The 16,592-nt window shown below is 34.9% G+C and overlaps 1 protein-coding gene across 2 annotated transcripts in view; it reads left to right on the top strand.

The window, feature by feature from the left end:
* The window catches only part of NDUFAF2 (NADH:ubiquinone oxidoreductase complex assembly factor 2), a 151,333-nt gene that overhangs the window by 73,696 nt on the left and 61,045 nt on the right, over positions 1 to 16,592 (top strand). The window contains exon 2 of one of the 2 annotated variants that reach the window (XM_057742843.1): positions 9,263 to 9,352. The exons of the other annotated variant lie outside the window; for it this stretch is intronic. Within the exon in view, the coding sequence (XP_057598826.1) occupies positions 9,263 to 9,352 (90 nt within the window). The remainder of the gene's footprint in view (positions 1 to 9,262; positions 9,353 to 16,592) is intronic. 2 annotated transcript variants of the gene reach the window in all.

Raw genomic sequence — 16,592 nt, 5'->3', positions numbered from 1 at the left:
AGCTCCAGCAGTGTGAGGAGGTTGCCTCCAGGGACGGGGAGGACAAGAAAAGGTAAGTTGTACTTTGGACGCCTGCCTGCCTCAGCCAGAGAAACTCTGCTTTGAACAGTTTCATAAATTCAACCTCTATTAAAAAAGGTATTTTTAAAGACAAGAGTTTGAAAATTATTGACACTTCAGTCTCTTACCAACTGAGCCAGATTTTTACACTCAGGAATCTGGTTCACAAATACTAATATAGGTCCTGTTAAGCTGATGAATGTCATGTTTCATTAGGTGATTATGTGGTCTCTATCTATATTAGAATAGATTTCTGTTCATTAATAAGTAGTGCCTGATGGTAACCAAATTAAATAGGTTAATGAAGGGCATTAGTAATTTCATGGGCTAATAAATAAATATGTATATTTTAAAATTAAGACTAATGCATCACAAAATAGACTCTATTTTCACCAAATTATCCATATTTAAAACTGTCATATATTCTATGAATTAGCAATGGGAGCTAACAGTGCAGTCTTTGATGCTTTTATGATCTTTGATAGATGACCAAGTACTATTTGATTTGTGTGAAACTGTTTGGATCTAGAAATCAATCAAATAATCAGCCATATCGTCTACATTTCAAATGTGAAAATAAAGTTTGGGCTAGGCCCAAGCTTTACAAGTGGCATAATTTTATAATTCTCTAAATTCTAATAATATTTGCCACTTTTTAAAAATTAATTCCTTCAGTTTCTCTCTTTACTTCTCTGTTGACAGCCCCAAGTGTTCAAGTTGGATTCTCGAAGTGGAAATCAAATACTTGATTATATTGATTTATACCACACTGTGAGTGCTTGCTAATTTTAAGAGGAGAAAATACTATTCCTTTTTATATTAAGGGTGTACTGGATTGGAATTTGCTTGCTTTAGTTAAGAACTTTTCACTATAAAATCAAAAATTGTTTTTTAGTCGGTCATAAATTTCCTCATTGTAAGGTAGTCCTTTTAAAACCTGGAATTTCCATGTGATATAGCTTAAAGCCTATTTAATTTGGCTACAAAAATTTTATACACCGCCCCTTTATTTTCTTTCTCTTTTTTTATGTGTATTTAAGACATTTAACTCATTTGTCATGATTCCAATGTAGTTATAGCAGAATCACCTAATGTTAGTTTTTTGTGTTATTTCCTTAAATGCTCAAATTCTCAATATAAATATACTTTATACATTGAAGATAATTTAGCTTTACAAAGAACTGTAGAATGTATTAGATGAATAAAGTACTTTCAAGATACTGATTTCCTGCACATCAATCAAAACCTGAAATGGCTGCTTCTCTTTCAGCTCTTCAAAGTGAACACATTATTACGTGGACTAAATAGTATGAATCCATCATGAATTTTTCTGTTTAATGATTAGGCGGTAAGGAGCAAGAGTAATTACAGCTGCACTTTTTCTGAGGATCAAAAATTCCTTACAGTTTGGAAAATAGATGATTTTTTACGTAGCATTCAAGTATTTTTATTTTTAAAAACAACAATTTTCAATGTTTGATTTCCACAGTAATGGAAAAGAAGTAAATGAAGTAAAATATTAGACATTTCTAAGACTTACATACTTGATTTGGGGCTAGAATCAAAAATCAGAAAACCTATTTAATTTTTAACTATGAATCTTTCTAGATTATTGTGATAGACTCTTTAATATATATTTGTTGGTTGAATAACATTTTGGGAACCTTAAATTTTTGTTTGCTTATAATATTGCTTTGGAACGGTAAAAAAAAAAACAGTAAATAAGAGTTTATTGTCCATGTGGAGAGCACAGACACAAATTTGCAATAGGTTCATCTTTTTTTTTTTAATTGTGATATTCTTCCTATGTACTTTCAGACCTAAATTTTACAAATTTTATTTATGGCTTTTGAAAAATTAATGAAGTCAGATTTAAACAAAAGAATATTGGTGTGCTATAAACTTGCCACAAAATGTTTATGTTAATACAAAAATAGGTTCCTTAGGATTTTCTTGCTGTTTTTCTGGGTATAGTTTAAGATCTTTCAGCTTTTGGGTCCTGAAAAGTTAAACCATATTATATAAGGCATTTTTAGAATAGCCAAGCATTTTTATATAATTTTGTATCTTCTAAGATAGAAGAAGCTGAGATTCCTTACAGGAAACCCGTAAGAATGGGGAGGCTAATAAGATTTTAGGTAATCCATTGAACTAGTTGGCAGTCTTAAAAATTCAGAAAGCTTATCTGGAAAACCTCTTTAATTGCTTTTAAAAAAAGTATTACCTGCTGAGACCTGCTGAGATAGTCTTCCATGCTCACATAAATATATGTAGAATATGTCAAATTATAGAATCATCACATTTTCAAGCAGGAATGCCTCATTTGATCACTATGGGAAAATAATAGCCTATGATAGGAATAAAACATTAGTTTTTAATTGGATATCTGTAATGATACCATGTGCAAACTTTGTAAATGCTAATTTTAAAATCTTAAATGGAAAATACTTACTGTTGGGAGTCATAAAAATGCTTAGGTGCAAATACTGGCTGTACTACTTTAATTAGCTATGTATATTTGGATAATCTAATCACCCTATGGCTCTTTTCTCTCATCTCTAAAAGATTGTTTTAAAGATAAGAGGTAATATATGAAAGGCACCTAAACATTGTCTAGTACATAGCAGGTTCTTAGTAAAAAATTGCTACATCTGAGTAACTTCAGTCGAATTATGTTCTAAGTCATATGGGAAAATGACTTTCAATGTAAGGATTCTTATTTTAGTACTCTTACTTGTTTTTTGTTTTTTGTTTTTGAATTTGCGATGGTTCAGAATAACAAGGGTTTAAAGTCCCCAAATCTAGTATATGTAGTATGGTTCTTGGCTTTCAGTAACCCTCACTTTCATATATTATGCATTGACACTTCTAAACTTCCTTTTGTATGCAAAATTCAGTCTTTTATATATCACCACACAAACTGATTTAGAATTATCACCTGGTTTGCAGTGGTCTCTGCCACTGGGGTAAAGTGCCAGACATCAGTCAGACAGAAAGGGTCTTACCTTGGCCATCCTACCTACTTCATTACCATTCCTCCAAGCCAGGGACTCCTGTCAGGCATCAAAGGCCTGAATATTGCTTGTTTTCAGGGGGAAAGCTATCTCAGAGATGTGTCACTTTACTCAGCCCAATCTCTTTTTCCATCCCAAAGTCACCCCTGAATTCCATTCATCTCTCCTCGCAGTGCCCCACCAGTGGGAAATATTAGGCTGGAAGTAGACAGCTGGTTGAAAACCCTCACCAAGATCACATGTGCTAGTGGGTTATAACCAATATAGGCCTCCACCTTTGATTTGGTACTGATGGAAGAAAATTCCTTTTCCACTATGATAGATACCTTGTGAGTTCTGATGCTTAAAAATTTAAAGATTAAAGGCTGCTTAAATATTTTCCATGGCCTGTGTGGATGGATTTAAGGAAGGAACAGTAGCCCAGGGAAGGAGAGATGTCTGCTGTTTCATTCTTCTGGACCATTGGTGTCACCTGCCTCAGACTGGTACCTGTCAAGGGTCTTACTTATCAGTAGGGTCACTAAGACCCTAGGAAGGCAGTATTTGAGGTACCAAATTAGAAATTTTATAAATTTCTGACCCAACCATCCTTTTAACATCTAAGTCTTAGTCAGCTTTCAAATGTGTAAGAACACCCTGTAGCTAGAGGAAAGGAAAATTATTTCCAAATAGAAACAAAAGACAGAATCCCCTCCCATTAATGATTCTTGCCAGGACCATTCTTTATCAAGATGGTTACAAAATGATGATTTTCCAGCTCTGGCACTTGCTGCACATTTACTCTCCAGCACTGTGGTAAGCAAGAGCTCTTTTATCTCAACTTATTTATTTGTCCATCTATTTATCTATATCTTTAGTGGTTTGGCTTTATGGGTTTCTTTTTTTGCCCGGTAGTATATAGTTCTTAAGCATTTTGGTCTTGGGATACTTTTAAACTCTTCACAATGATTGAAAAAGCTTTGTTTATGAGATATGTGTTAATATTTATCATATTGAAACTAAAACAGAATTTTAAAAGTGTTTATTAATTCATTTAAAATAACTCTAATAAATCCATTACAAGCTTACCAAAAGAATATATTTTTGATCAGAAATAACTATACTTTCCAAAACAGAAACATTTAGAGAAAAGGGTAGCATTGCTTTGTTTTAACAAATCCCCCTAATGTGTGGCATAATAAAAGACAGCTGGGTTTTTCATACCTGTTTCCTCATTCAGTATGTTACTATATCACATATCATGTAGCCTCCGGAAAAGTCAACTGTACATTCGTGAAAAAATCAAAGTGAAATGGGCAAATAACATCTTAATATTATTAAAATAGGTTTGGCCTCACAGACACCTTAGAAGAGTCATAAGTACCCCGCGGAGCTCCCTATCACACTTTAACAATTGCTGATCTATAATTCCTGTGTTATTTTGGTGCCCAGGTTATCCCAGATTTAGCCAGTGTCAGCACCTTTAAGCTGGCCCTTAAGTCCTTGTGACAGGCCCCTGTCACCATCAACATCATCATCATTATTACTTAGAGAACTCTTGTTTTCTGGTGTAGCAAGATGCTCCAGGCTCATCTTGAACCCACTCTGCCCTAGACCTGGAATCAGCCCTATTTCTGAGGAATCCTGGTTTCTTTTGTTGGATAATGACATGGAGACCAAGATTTGGGCTCTAGGAGTCCTTATTGCTATCAGGGTCTTTGCTTCTAGGCTCCTTCTGCAAATAGAACCAGGAAAATATATACATGTATACATGGAAATACATATATTTGTGTACAAATACATATCTATCTTAAGTAACTGATATCTCCAGTTTCAGTCTGACTCCTGTTCTTTTTTGCCTTTCCCCATTACATATCTATATGTCCTTCCACAATGAGAACCCTGGCTTCCAATAACATTAACACATTTACTCACTTGCTAAATCATATATCTAGAGTAGTTTCAGAATTGCCTCGCCCATACCAATGCAGAAAACAAACATACTATAGACAGTTCAGGGTGTGTTTGCAGTTCTTTTCCTGCCTGAGACTTAGGGTATATAGGCAAATACCAGGTTCATAAGTTACCTGGTATAGTTCTTTCTTTTCTTTCCCCATTCAGTGTGATATGTTATTAGTCTGAAATAAAGTTGGGTTTATTTGTTTCAGTTTGCTTTCATTTCCTTTTTTGACCCCTTTCACATCCATGTTGATTTAATTTTTTGAATATACAGAACATTAGCATGCTTTCAAACTTATTCAGAAGTGTATACTCAGACAGGTACCACTCCTTTCCTACTTCGAAGTTCTCTGCCCTCTTCTTTCAAACCTAACATAACATTGTAGATAACATAGGATTTTATGAAATGAAGGGTAGACACAATCCAAGCAAGACTTTGATGTTCATCAGCCATTTCCCATCCACAGGAATTTCTTACTGTAATGTTGGTTCCTCTGCCCTGTATCACTATACATGCTGCTGGGCCTGTCTCAGGAGACCAGTGTGGTTTTTGAAACGCAGTCTACAAGATGACTTCCAGGGGTACAAAGACAACCTGTTACATTTTTAAGATATGTATCTATTTTATGTATGTTTGAACACAGAATACAACTGGTATGTTAAGTCAGTGATTTTATGGGTTTTTGGGGGGGTAAGGTAGAAGTGAATATTGCAGAAAAAAGCAAGCCAAATTAAAGAAAGATATTAGGGATGTAATACTACAAAGTATGACCAAAATTGCAAAACTGGCACTTGAATGACTGAAGTTTAGGACTCTCTGTTCCAGCTCCTCTTTCCCTTGTCTGTGTCCAGGGTTCTTATACTGTATCCCAGAAACCCAGTAGAACAAATGAAATCTGTTTTTTACCTAAACCCATCATCTGCCCAATACCTGGGAATCTTGCCTTTTTTTCTTCTTTTAACTAAATGGATTCCATATTTTTTTAAATAAAGGAATAGGAAATCTGCTGTCCTCATAGGGCAATTAGTTCAATGGCAGGTAGCTTTAAATTTTTTTCAAGTTTGGGAAATAGTACTGTTACTTACACAGTCTCTAAATCCATATACCATTGGCCATTATGATCCACCTGAATTCAAACTTTTATTCTGACTGTTTTAATTAAATCTAATATTGTTTAATATTAAGTAAAATAACCATATTGTTTTACTTAATACTCATTGAGTACACCACTGTCAATTGTTTATTGTTGTATTAGGACTTATTAAACCTATACATATATTAGATTAAGTATTTTTGTTATTGTTAATTTTTAAATGTAAATTAGACCCTAAAATTTTGACACTTGAGTAAGTACTTAAAATTTGCTCCATTTACTAGATGGAAATTTTTTTTGCTATGATAAATAGGACTGTCTTTACAACTCTTGTATGAAAGCATATTAGAATGAGTAAGTGTACAATTTGTGCATAATTTCTTACTCAGTAGGAGGCATAAGTTTTATTCCCAATTCTTAAAAATTATACAAGTAGCATTTATTCCAAAGAATGGAGCAGTCTTAAAACAATTTACTTGGGGGGGAAAGCCCATATCTGATTACCAAGCGTTTATTCAATAGATTAATGGCCTTATTTTCTATTGTTAAAGATGTGTACATGCATTTCATAAACCTTTGATGTCATCTTTTTTTTCAGCAATTATCAGCGACTAACTTGTGAATTATTCTTGCCTTTCCATATACACACAAATAGGTGTGGCTTTTGATTTTTAAAACTCTTAGGATACCTTAAATGAAGTTTATAAGCTTGAGGGTAGGAATAAAAAGTTAATTTTTATGTCACAGAGATATAGATATACTTATTTATAATATATATGCATTTAGTCGTGGTGCTGGAAATGGTAGACCTCTCTGTTCTCTCCCTGTGTGCTAAATTTTATTCATGTACACTTAAAAGCTTATAGAACACACACGTACTTTCAGAAGCCCATCTGTTAGCGTTTTGTATTTTAGACAATGATTTTCTTTTCTGTACTTGTTATTGCTAAAAAGATATACTTACATCCTGGTATTTAGATAAGGACTATATGAAGACACAGATATTTTGACTCTTTCAAACATTTTGAAAATTGTCATGTAAACATACTTTAGTAAATTTAGTCTATGCTAAACTTATGGTAACTCTTGTTATTATGATATGTTTATATATGTGGATATAAATAGCATTTTAGTAAAAGAAATATGTATATATGTTGAGCCTCTGCTATGAGAGTAATGCAGCTGTCATTGTTATAGGCTCCTTTTACACTAATTCTTGTCCCTACAACCTGGGGACTTTACTACTAATCCCTTGTCCTACTGTATATTTATTGGATAAGATAAGCAAAAGGTAACTCCTCTTTATAAAACTTGGAGAACCTCTGTATTAGGATTAAATCAGCCTGATTAAATGAATCCATAGTAAAATGCAGAGATTCTCTGACCTCATCTCAAAGTTATTAGCCATTAATGGCTTGTCTATGAAATCCTAGCCTTTCACTAAGTATTACTAAGGCAGAGAAAATAAAACTAGCCACTCGGTATTCTTAGGCTACCCTTTTGTGGCTCCCTTTCTCCTGCACAGTCACTCCAAGAAGCTTCTTTGTCTGCAATTAAAGGATTATTTATTTTATTTTATTTTTTTGGCCACACCTTGCAGCATGATGGATCTTAGTTCCCCAACCAGGGATGGAACCTGTGCCCCCTGCATTGGGAACGCAGAGTCTTAACCACTGGACTGCCAGGGAAGTCCTGAAGGAATTTTTAAATTTCAGGTAGTGTAGGAGAGAGATTTGCAGGCAACAAAATCAACTTCTTGAATTTGACCCAGTTTCTTGAATTTCACCCACTCTATTTGGTATAGTGTTAAGGTTGGCCCAGGAGTGGGAAGAGAAAGTGGTATTTTGTAAGGCCCAGATTTCTCTCCCTGACTGGCCTGATCTTCGTTAAGCCATACTCCTCCTCTCATTACTTACCAACGTCTTCTCTGTCTTAGCTTGCATTCCCTGGAGTAGGCAGGCACACTTGTTAACTGCTGGGAAGTGGAAACTTACCTGGTTTGCTCAGGATCAAAGTTTCAATGACAAAGAAATATATTTTGAAACCACCATTTTGACAAAGCTGCTTTGAAAGTATATAATGAAGACTGTTTTTTATTTGATTGACATATAGTTGTTTTACAATATCATGTTAGTTTCAGGTGTACAACAAAGTGTATATATACATACACTTTTCAGATTGTTTTCTGTTATAGGTTATCATAAGATATTGAATATAGTTCCCTGTGCTATAAAGTAAATCATTGTTGCTTATCTCTATTTTATGTGCAGTAGTTTGTACCTATTAATCCAATACTCCTAATTAATCCCTCCTTTTTCTCCCTTTCCCTTTTGGTAACCGTAAGTTTGTTTTCTATGTCTGTGAGTCTTTGTGTCTTGAAAATAAGATAATATGTATTATTTTTTAGATTCTACATATAAGTGATATATAATATTTGTCTTTCTCTAATTTCACTGAGTATGATAATCTCTAGGTCCATCCATGTTGCTGCAAATAACAATATTTCATTCTTTTTTATGGCCAAGTAGTATTCTATGGTGTATATATACCACATCTCCTTTAACCATTCATCTGTTGATGGATGCTTAGGTTGCTTCCGTGTCTTGGCTATTGTAAATAGTGTTGCTGTGAACATTGGGATACATGTATCTTTTCAAATTAGAGTTTTCATCTTTTCTGGATATATGCCCAAGAGTGGGATTGCTGGATCATATGATAACTCTTTTTAGTTTTTTAAGGAACCTCCATATTATTTTCCATAGTGGGGCCATGAATGTTGATTCCCTCAGGCAGTAGCAGCTACTGGTACCTCTAAAGTATATACTTGCAGAGTTTGAAGGAGTTAAACACTCTGTTGTTTATTAAAATGTTTTTTATTGGTCTACCAATGAATTGGTTTCTCTTTTTCTGTACACAGAATCTAGACTTGTTCTACCAAAATTAATTTTGCATACTATGGTAGGAAATTTAAAATTTCTAAAGTAGTTTAGAAACTGCTTTTTCTAATATACCTAATTCTAAATGGAATCTATTCTTTTTTTCTGTCAATTCTCTTATCATAGGAGGAGGTGTGCAATATCTAAAGAGAAAATATTTCTTGTAGTAACTGCTGTCATGGGTTCATTTAAAAATGTAGTAATCACTTTTGTCTTTCAGGACAAACTATTCGAGAGAAAAGAATTGTAGAAGCAGCAAATAAAAGAGAAATAGACTATGAAGTAGGGGATATCCCAACAGAATGGGAAGGTAAGTTTCTGCTTTTAGTAGTATCTTCTGAAAGGCAAATTGTTTATATACAAAATCAATAAGAACATACATAATTTCATGTTTATCCTCTTTGCAAAAACTTGTACAATCTGAATCCATGAAACGTTTTCAACTTTGCATTTCTTTGAAAGTTGTGAAGGTGCCACATTTTAGTAAAGGAACACATGCATAGTGAAAAGAACTATGAAGCATTAGCAGAGCTGAGACTAGGGTGAGGTGAGCAAAGCTTCTTAGATGCAGAATTGAAGAAGGCACTCACTTTGATGTGTTGGCCCTGCACTTGCACAACCTCAGGATTTGAATTCTGTTTCTGGCACTCTTTATCCACATGAATGTGGGAAAATAATCCATACTTCTCAGTCTTAGTTTACTCTTTTATAAATTGTGGATAATACTTGCTGTAGATGCCATTTGGAATATTTGTTCAATTTATAATAACCCCATTAGCTGCCCCCCTGTATAGACAAGGATGGACACTTGATCCCTGTCAGGACTTTGGAATTAAGATAAAAAAATCAGAGAGAGAAAATAGTAGCAGTCTTTGCATATGCCTGGAATAGTAACATATGAACTTGATAGCACCTGGGTGGCTATCTTCAATGCACTATCTAAACTTTTTTGCAGAAAAAAACTTCTTTATTTACTAAGAAGAAAATGGAAACCAGTCTGCAAAGAGAAGTACAATTACCCTTGAACAAACACAGGTGTTTGTTTTTGTTTTTGATTTTTTTTATTTTGTACAACATAGGTTTGAAGCAGGTCCTCTTATACACAGATTTTTTTCAGTAAGTTCGTACTACATTATTACACAATCCATGGTTGGTTGCATCTGTGGATGTGGAACTGCAGATATGGAAGTCCTACTGTAAAGTTAGAAGTGGATTTTTGACTACAAGGTGGTCAGTGCCCCTAATCCCTGTGCTGTTCAAAAGTCAACTCTGTGTAGCAAGACAGAGAATATTTCCTAGGATTTCAGCAACTTTCCAGTTCCCAGTTCCATTTCTTTTTTATTTATTTTTTTTAATTTTTATTTTTTTATATTGGAATATAATTGCTTTACACTCTTGTACCAGTTTTTGAGGTACATCAAGGTCAATCATCTGTATTTATACACATATCTCCTTATTCCCTCCTTGCATTTCTTTTTGAATGAAATTCAGCTGCAAGTCTGCCTTCAGGTTCTAAGTGCCATCCCACATCTGTGTTATAAATTTCCCCCTTTTCCTTATCAGTTCTTAGCCTAGTGCCTGGCACACGAAGGCACATAGTAAGTGCTCAGAAAGTATATATTGAATACTTGAAATCTAGCTTGAGCTAACCCTTGTTATTTGCAACTAAAAGAACCTTAACTAAAATACCAATACCTATCTTACGTATCACTTAACATTTGTCAAGCGTTTACCTTTATACCTGGTATTATGCCATTGCTTTACAATCATTATATTGTTTTAATTATCACAGTAATCCTATGAGGCAGACACTGTAGTTATACCCATTTAATAGATAGGGTATCTAAGTTCTAGAAAGATGAGATAAATTGCCTGGGTAATACAACTACACACTGTAAGCAGCAGATGCTTTGCTTCCTGGTGGGTTTAGCATGATACCTTACATGTGGTAGCTATAGGCATTGAGTTATTTTGATGTCAGCATGTGATTGTAAATATTTCCCTCGAAATAGCTTTTCCATTTTTCTTTATTAGCTGTGAAAATAGTAGAGCTATGAGAAAAAAACACTAAAATGGGTAGATACCAGAGACTTTTTTGAAGAAATACAGAATACAAACTGGCAAATTCCAGGAGTAATTGAGCTTTCTTATTTTAACAGACTTTCCAGTGTAATAAGCTATGTTTGTAATTCTCAAATAATGCTTGCACCTCCTTATAATGAACCTATTTTATCATTTTTTCCAATAATAGTATAGAATTAAAATGGTTATAGAAATAAGTTATAAATAAACAAATATGTAATGACTTATTTTTCAGCACTTGAGACTTTCAGAGAATTAGAATGAAGTTCTAATGCTTTTTATGGCTCTGTCCTTATCTAGTAATTCAGCATAACTGTCCCGTGGGGCATACCCTTAAAACAAATGTATCAACCAAACACTGAAACAAAAATTATTTTCATACTGTTGTATATCAATTGAATGTAAAAAATAAGAACTCCATACCATGAAAAAGTACAGTAAAATGTAAATAAATATACAAAATACTGTATATAGGAAAGGAAAGAGAAAAAACTTAAGGTAAATAGTGTCAACCCCAAATGAATCTAAAGTATTTTCAGATCCGGATAAATATTATATTGTCAATTATTAGCAGCAGAGTGCAGGTACCCACAAGCTGCATTTCCTGCTACAATATGTATTAAACAGTTCACCCTTTCATTCATTTATTTAGTAAATATCTATTGAGGACCTCTGAATTCATGGCGTTTACATTCTGGAGTGGGAGAGTGGGTGGAAGAAAGATAATAAATCAGATAAATAACTATATAGTATGTTAATAGCCACAAAAAATAAAGCAGGTAAAGGGAATAGGGAGTGTTGGGGAGGGTTTTGCAGTTTTAAACAGTATAAAGCAATGGCCTTGTTAAGAAGATGACTTTTGAATAAAGGCAGAAGAAGGAGCTGGTCATGAAGATAAGTAGCAGAGGAACATTCCTGGAGTGTCGGTTCAAAAGCCCTGAGGTAGAAGCACGCACAGGTTTTTAAAAGAACAGCACTGAAGCCAATGTGACTGGAGTAGAGCCAGAGGGAAAGTAACAGATGAGGTTAGAAAAGTAACAGGATGCCTGATCTTGTAGGCCTTATAGGCCATTGTAAGGACTCCAGCTTTTACTCTGAGATTGGAAGCCATTGGAAGGTTTTGACAAGAGTAGTCGTATGCTCTGAATTATATTTAACAGAATCACTCTGGCTGCTGCATTGCAAAGAGACTGAGAGGGGCATAAACAAAACAGAGACAGTATGCTCTTGTAATAATTCAGGCAAGGCTAATTGTGGCTTGGACCAGAGTAACAGTGGGAGTGGAAAGAAGTAATTGAATTCTGGATCTCTTGTAAAAAGTGAAGCCAGTGAGATTTGCTGACAGATTGGTTGTGGAATATGAGAGAAAGAGAGCAGTCAGTGATGACTCTTAAACTTTTGGGCCTCACCTGGAAAAGTGCAGTTGCTATTGACCGAGAGGGGTAAGACTAGAAGAAGCAAATTTGGGGGGAAAATGAGATCACTTTTGAAAATGAAGTTTGAGGTAACTATTAGATATCCAAATAGAGATATTAAGTTATATATAAGCCAAAAATTTAGTTGAAAAATTTAGGCTGGAGATAAAATGTGAGTTGGTAGTTGACAGCAAATAAATGGTATTGAAAAGTGAGAAGACAGGATGAGATCAGGGAATGTGTGAATAGAAAAAGAGAAGTTCATACCACATGATCCAGTGGTCCCACTCTTGGGCATATATCTGGAGAAAACCATAATTCAAAAATATACATGTACCCCAGTGTTCATTGCAGCACTCTTTACAGTAGCCAAGACATGGAAGCATCCTAAGTGTCCATCAAAAGATGAATGGATAAAGAAGATGTGGTACATATATACAGTGAAATATTACTCCGCCATAAAAAAAGAATAAAATAATGTCATTTGCAGCAACAGGGATGGGCCTACTGATTATCATACTGAGTGAAGTAAGTCAGACAGAGAAAGACAAATACCATGTGATATCACATATGCGGAATCTAAAAAAATGGTACAAATCAACTTATTTATGAAACAGAAGTAGTGTCACAGAAGTAGAAAACAAACTTATGGTTACCAAAGGCAAAAGGGGAGGGGGAAGGGATAAATTACGAGTTTGGGATTAACATCCACCCACTACTATATATAAAATAGATAACTAATAAGGACCTACCGTATAGCATAGGGAACTCTACTCAATATTCTGTATATAGGAAAAGAATCTAAAAAAGAATGGATATGTGTATATGTATAACTGATTCACTTTGTTGTACACCTGAAACTAACACAACATTGTAAATCAACTATACTCCAATAAAAAATAAAAGAATTAAAAAAAGAAAATGAGAAGTTCACAGATTGATCCCTAGACTATTCCAACGTTTAGAGACAATGAAGACAAGAAAGGAGCAGCCAGAAAAGTAGGAGAAAAAAGAAAAAGTGTCAAAGAGAAAAAAGTGATCAACCATGTCAGATGAGGACTAAGATTGATTCTTTGCTTTAAGAACAAAAAGTGACGAATCCTGACAAAAATAGCTCCATAGAGTGTTAGGAACAAAAGCCTGATAGAAAAAAGAATAGCAAGAGTGAATTTGGAGAGAATAAGTATAGATAATGCTTATGAGAAGTTTATCTGTAAAAGAAGGTGGAGTGTTGAGGCAGTACCTGAATGGGAAAGTGGGGTCAAGAGAGGAATTTTATTGTGTTTTGTTTTAAAGACAGTAGAAGTAACCAAATTTTGTAATAGTGGTGAGAAAGTTCCAGTTGAAAAGGAAGCATTAATAATGCAGGAGAAAGACCTTGAGAGAGCAAGAGGGGACAGGATCTAGTACACTTGTGGAAGAATTGGCCTTTGACAAGAGCATGGAAAGTTCGCCGGGAATAATAGAAAAGTAGAGTATATAGTCATAGATGCAGGTCGATCAGAAGATATAGTGGTGATAGCTTGTGTAAATTCCCTCTTGATTCCTCCAAATTAACCACAGAGAGAGTAAATAACTCCCTAAATACAAACAGCAGCTATAGCCAAGATTTGAACGCAAATTATCTGTCTCCAGAGTCTTTACTCTTAATATTATATTGTATTGCCTACCTCATAATGACCAGGCTACTTCCTACTTACCCTTCAAGTATTAGAGTAGACTTGGATTCCTTTGGAAGTCTTTTCTGACCCCACCCCTCACCCACTAGTGCTTGGTGGGATGTTCCTTTTTTTGTTTTTCATCTCACTTTATGCCTCACCCAAGCATAACACAATACACTGTAGAGTATTCCCTGTTTACTGATCTGCCTCCTCTCCCTGGGCTTGAAGATTCTTGAGTGTAGAATCTTTACCTTGTTCATCATTGTATTCTTAGGGCCTGGTTCAACACAACATAAAATAAGTGCAAGCTCAATCAATGTTTGGTGAGTGAATGCATTTTAAATTGAAACTACATAAGGAAGAGACATTTTGGGGACTTTGCTGACTTGCTGAAAATTGTCCACTTTAAAAAGAAAGACATGGAACAGCACACCAAAGCAATTGGTTCCAAACATAAAGGACACTCAAGGTTCAGATGTGGGAGATAATATAGTACTAGCTACTGAACAATCTTACAAAGTTTCAGGGAACCTTTTAAGTTTAATCCATGGCATGATGTGTAGTTTATACAGAGCCTCTCAAAAGCTTTATCTCCATAATTCAGATCACAGTTTATCTTCTATTTTTTTTGCCTTTTTTGTTGTTTTCGGTAAGTTTAAGCTAGTTTTTTGTTGACAGTAATAAGCATTATTAATGAGAAACCTAAAATACATGCAAAGTAGAGTATAATAGGAAGAGACAGGAAGGCTCTGACCCCGTATTCTTTTTAATGCAATGTTAAGCTTTACTTAACCACACATATTCATTAAAATGTAAAAATAAAATTCAGAATAAAGTCATGTAAAAATTAATTTTTAGATATATTAGACCATACCTGTTTATCATTAACACAATTAATAGTGAGTATCTCAGTGTAAAATATCATATGCACTTTTATTGCTTTATTATTAATAATTAATAATTGTTTAACATGCTTTTCTCAAGCTATAGGAACTCCCCACCAATAATTTTCAAAATAAACCTCACAAAATAATATACAAGGCATGATGCTATCCTTCTCCCAGCATCAGAAGACCTGGGTTATGCTCAGGTCCTCCAATGTCCATTTACTATCTTGGTCATTTTGGGCAAACCAATTTACCTCTGTTTTTCATCTGTCAGTTTATTTATTTATTTATTTATTTTTAAATAAATTATTTATTTTATTTTTGGCTGCATTGGGTCTTTGTTGCTGTGCGTGGGCTTTCTCTGGTTGCTGTGAGCGGGGGACTACTCTTAGTTGTGGTGCGCAGGCTTCTCATTGTGGTGGCTTCTCTTGTTGCACATCTCGGGCTCTAGGCATGCAGGCTTCAGTAGTTGTGGCATGTGGGCTCAGTAGTTGTAGCATGTGGGCTCTAGAGAGCAGGCTTAGTAGTTGTGGCATACGGGTTTAGTTGCTCTGCAGCATGTGGGATCTTCCCAGACCAAGGATCGAACCCATGTCTCCTGCATTGGCAGGTGGATTCTTAATGACTGCACCACCATGGAAGCCCTTATCTGTCAGTTTAAAAGGCTGGTTTCAGTATCCTTTAAGGTCCCATCTGTCTCTAATGTTCTATGATTATATGGCTCTAGAATTATCTCTAATCAACTTACATCCCAACCCAGATCTCTGGACCTATTGTAAAACCAAATTGCTTGGCTGGGAATTACTGAGAGTTGATGCTGATCTTCATTAGATGATAGGATAGCTGCATATACTAATTATCTATTGGTGCATAACAAATTACTCCAGAAGTCAGAGGCCTAAAACAACAAACATTTATTATCTCACAGTTTCCATGAGTCAGGAATCTAGGCATGGCTTAATTGGATCTTCTGGCTTAGCGTCTCTCACAAGACACAGACAGGTGTTGGTCTGAGCTGCAGTCATCTCAAAGCTTCTCTCAGGTCTCATCTACTTTCAAGCTCATTCACGTGGTTTTGTCAGGCCATAGAAGATCTATTTCCAAGCTCACTCACATGGCTATTGCCTGGTTTTAGGTTCTTCTTGGCTATTTGACTTAGGGCCTTAGGTCCCTGATAACTGTAGCTTTCTAAGTCTTGATATCAGGTACTGTTAGTCCTTTTTTGAAGTTGTTTTGGCTATTCTACATCCTTTGCGTTTTCATGTGGATTATAGGATCATTTTGTTAATTTGTATAAAAATACCTCCAGGGATTTTGGTTGGGATTATGTTGACTCTATAGATCACTTTGCAGGGAACTGACGTCTTAACAATAAGGATCTTCTGACCCCTGGACATTGTATATCGCTTCATTTAATTTAGGCCTTCTTTAATTTCTCTTATCAAAGTTTGTAGCTTTCATTGTACATATGTTGTTGTCAGATTCATCCCTAACCACTTCATATT

The sequence above is a fragment of the Hippopotamus amphibius genome, chromosome 1 (assembly GCF_030028045.1).
Source record: "Hippopotamus amphibius kiboko isolate mHipAmp2 chromosome 1, mHipAmp2.hap2, whole genome shotgun sequence".
Taxonomy (NCBI): domain Eukaryota; kingdom Metazoa; phylum Chordata; class Mammalia; order Artiodactyla; family Hippopotamidae; genus Hippopotamus; species Hippopotamus amphibius.
This window is presented reverse-complemented; position numbering and strand designations above follow the sequence as displayed.